Raw genomic sequence first — 3,125 nt, 5'->3', positions numbered from 1 at the left:
TTACAACTGCTATATTCCTTTCTTTACATGCCGCCAAACAATTCTCTTACATTTTCTGAGCCTTCCACCGTCCCTTAGCTATCGTTCTCTGTCACCTTAAACAATTCCTGTAATGTTGTTTCTAAATACATATAACTAAATTATGTGACATGGTCAAAATTCTCTTTTTTGACTTCCAACAGTTAAAGTATTGTCCGAGAGCTATCTACCAGTTTCAAGTGTCATTATCTTCTTTTGTATTAATGACAGAAGGGTCAAATATATGTGACAATTACATAATGGACTATTCTCTCGATTACAAAGGTATTTGTCTCCAATCCTTTGTTTCTACGACCACACACGTTGGATACATTTTCCAATACAGCTACTTGCATTTTTTTACAGTAAAGCTTTGCAAACCAATTAACTAAAACAGTTGAATATTATTAGAAATGTAAAAGCCCAATTTATATTAATTATATTTCTTGTGTGATCTCCCGTTACAACGTGACCGCTGTTACAATGCCTGTGACATCCTGTTACTTACCATGGACCGCTGTTACAATGCTTGTGACATCCTGTTACTTACCTGTGACCGCTGTTACTTCGACAGTGGCATTGATACATATCCATGATTATCGTAACTTTATCAGGTAAGTAGGTCTGTTCACAAGAAGTATTTTATTACCTAATAAAATGTTGAACTGTATATGTTAAATATTTTCTGCATATATTTTTCTCATTAGTTACAATAATGAAGTTCTGCAAATTAGTTTGTCTTCAAAATATTGCTCTCCAAGGTTAATGATGCATTAAGAGATTAAAATGAAAGGCTACTTGTTTCTTAAATAAAATAAAATAAGTTTAAAGAGAATACAAAAAACTTTGTTCTGAACACCTTCGCAGCTAACATGGCAACTTTATCTTTTTACCGCCCTTTAGTCTAACTTAGAAGAATTACAAAGCAGAACACATTTAGGAAATGCATAATGAAATATTCGCTTCTTTGGTGTCATGACTTTCACTGGGGGATCTATTATAGCCTTCACATCACTTAAGCGATAAGGAAGTGTATCCTTTTTCTTAGGCCAACTGAACTGTCCGGGTCCTGAATAGTGCATTACATTTACATGTATCACATTACAGCTGTCCAATTTAGTAATAGTCCCAGGGTACAATATTCCATCGAACTTCACAATTACCCATTGTCCAATGACTAGCTCTTCGAACCTGATGGCTTCCTGGCAATAAGTATCAGGAGTTGAATTTTGTAATTCATCAGTATGTAAGGCCGGATCACACACAAGATCTTGAATGTGAATTAAGGAAATTGTGTATTATTTGAGTATTTTTCTTCACATTAAAGATACTTTTACGTGCAACGTTTTGTGGAAATGGTGAGGTATTCAGAAAATAGAAAGAGAGAAAAGCGAAAGACGTTAAAGAAAGAAAGAAGTAAAAAGAAAGAAGTACATTCATTACCATTTTTTCAAAGAATATTAAAGATATACTTTAAAAAAGCTAAGCTAAAGCTAAAAGTTATGACCAAAAAGGATACTGAAGTCAAAGAAAACAGGGCTATTTCTAGAGCCATGATGAACACATGAGGCGTCATATCTGCAGGTAAAGCAGCTCAGATTTCTTAAAAATATATTATAGTCCTCAACTTGTAACGAAACTTGGTGTATATTTGCGATGCCTTTTATCGTAGGTACAGCAAAGGAGATCAATTTCTTCATATCTTCCACTTCTTCAGGTCTTATTTCAAAAAGATTTACGGACTTGCATCCTTCCTGCACTTCACTGATAAATGATTCACTTGACGATATATCACGTCCCATATCTACTCTTGAATCTGCAGTTCTTTTAACAACACCTCCCACTCCGTCAGCTGCACCTTTTCCGTGTCCGCTTGACGAAAAATTCCAAGTCAAATACTTTATGGTAGGAAAAATTTTCTTCATGTATGTTTTGAGAAAGAACATGTTAAATTTCTTCTTGTATTGTGATGTTGGCCCATCTGACCAAAAATGTACAGTGTCGATTTCGGAATGTTTTTCTGATAGGTCTTTCAGTAGCGGCGTTAAGTGTGCCCATACAGCGTGAGCTGCATGATCACTAATTTCAGAGACTGTGCAATACGAAGTACATTCTACTTTAGAAATACTTGCATTGTATTTGTACACAACTACAGTATGTAGGGATAGGTATGTTTTCGCTGCCCCGAAATGCATGCTTTGCACTTCATCTGAATATTTGCATTGATAGTTTTCCGAAAAATCGACATGAATAATTGCTTCATTATATTTTAACTGTTCCTTGAGCATCTTCATCTCACGCTGCTGATATATAAACTGAAAGAGATGTTTCCTGTAGGTCACGAACTGAGTTTCCAATTTTGAACATAATTCATTTATATTAGAGCTGGTAACCTCAATTTTTCTCGGAATTTTTCTTATTTTATCATCAGAAATGCTTTTTTGCACAAATTTCCACTCGGAATGAGTAATTTGTTTGCTGTTTTCAGAAGTGACTCTAGCTACTGGAGCCACATTTAACTTCGAAAATCCAGAAGTTTCAATATGACCTTCGGCTGTGATAGGATCCCCAATCTCTTTCTGTGGCACAATTGTATTTTGTTGTTGCATGAGCTTCCGTCGCATCTTTGACAAGTTCCCAACATGCACTCTTTCCTTTCTTGTGAACACACATTTTTTTCAACATCACCTTGAAGAGTATTTCCCACGATATTAAGATCTTTACCTTTTTTGTGGATGAGTTTCATATTAGCACATAGCAAGCAGAGACAAGTTTTCCTATCTGCAGGTTTTGGAGATACCACGTAAAATGGTTTCAGTTTTCTGAAAGTTTCATAACAAATGTAATTATTTGGATACATTCGGAGAAATTTCTTATGCAAGTTTTTTATTGTATCTAAAAGTAACTGTTTCTGGTGTTGGTTCCCCTTCTTACAAACAACATCCTTCTTTCCAGGACACATTCTTGAATTTGCTTCATCAAGATAAAAATTTGACACAAGCTTTGCCGTAACTGGTGAAATTGTATTTTTGCCGTTCCATGTGCGTTTCACTACTCTATTTACAATTCTTCTGTAAGATCTGTAACTTATAAGCTGATTGGCCTGT

At 35.1% G+C, this 3,125-nt stretch overlaps 1 protein-coding gene across 1 annotated transcript; it reads right to left on the bottom strand.

The window, feature by feature from the left end:
• Nucleotides 1–877: 877 nt before the first annotated feature.
• LOC145687763 (uncharacterized) lies at nucleotides 878–2,628 on the bottom strand. Its single transcript, XM_081761207.1, has 2 exons — nucleotides 1,538–2,628; nucleotides 878–1,288 (listed from the first exon to the last, which is right to left on the bottom strand). Exons 1-2 carry the CDS (start codon nucleotides 2,625–2,627, stop codon nucleotides 918–920), a joined length of 1,461 nt encoding a protein of 486 aa, XP_081617333.1. The 5' UTR covers nucleotide 2,628; the 3' UTR covers nucleotides 878–917.
• Nucleotides 2,629–3,125: the final 497 nt, after the last annotated feature.

Source organism: Thermobia domestica, chromosome 6 (assembly GCF_964235325.1).
Source record: "Thermobia domestica chromosome 6, izTheDome1.hap1.1, whole genome shotgun sequence".
In the NCBI taxonomy this organism is placed as follows: domain Eukaryota; kingdom Metazoa; phylum Arthropoda; class Insecta; order Zygentoma; family Lepismatidae; genus Thermobia; species Thermobia domestica.
The sequence above is the reverse complement of the archived record's forward strand: the minus strand, read 5'-3'. Positions and strand labels throughout refer to the sequence as shown.

Coding starts and splice junctions, on each gene's coding strand:
- LOC145687763 (XM_081761207.1), bottom strand. CDS start 2,627: ATGCAACAACAAAATACAATTGTGCCACAGAAAGAGATTGGGGATCCT. Junction 1,289..1,537: donor CCCTGTTTTCTTTGACTTCA/GTATCCTTTTTG, acceptor TTCACATTCAAG/ATCTTGTGTGTGATCCGGCC.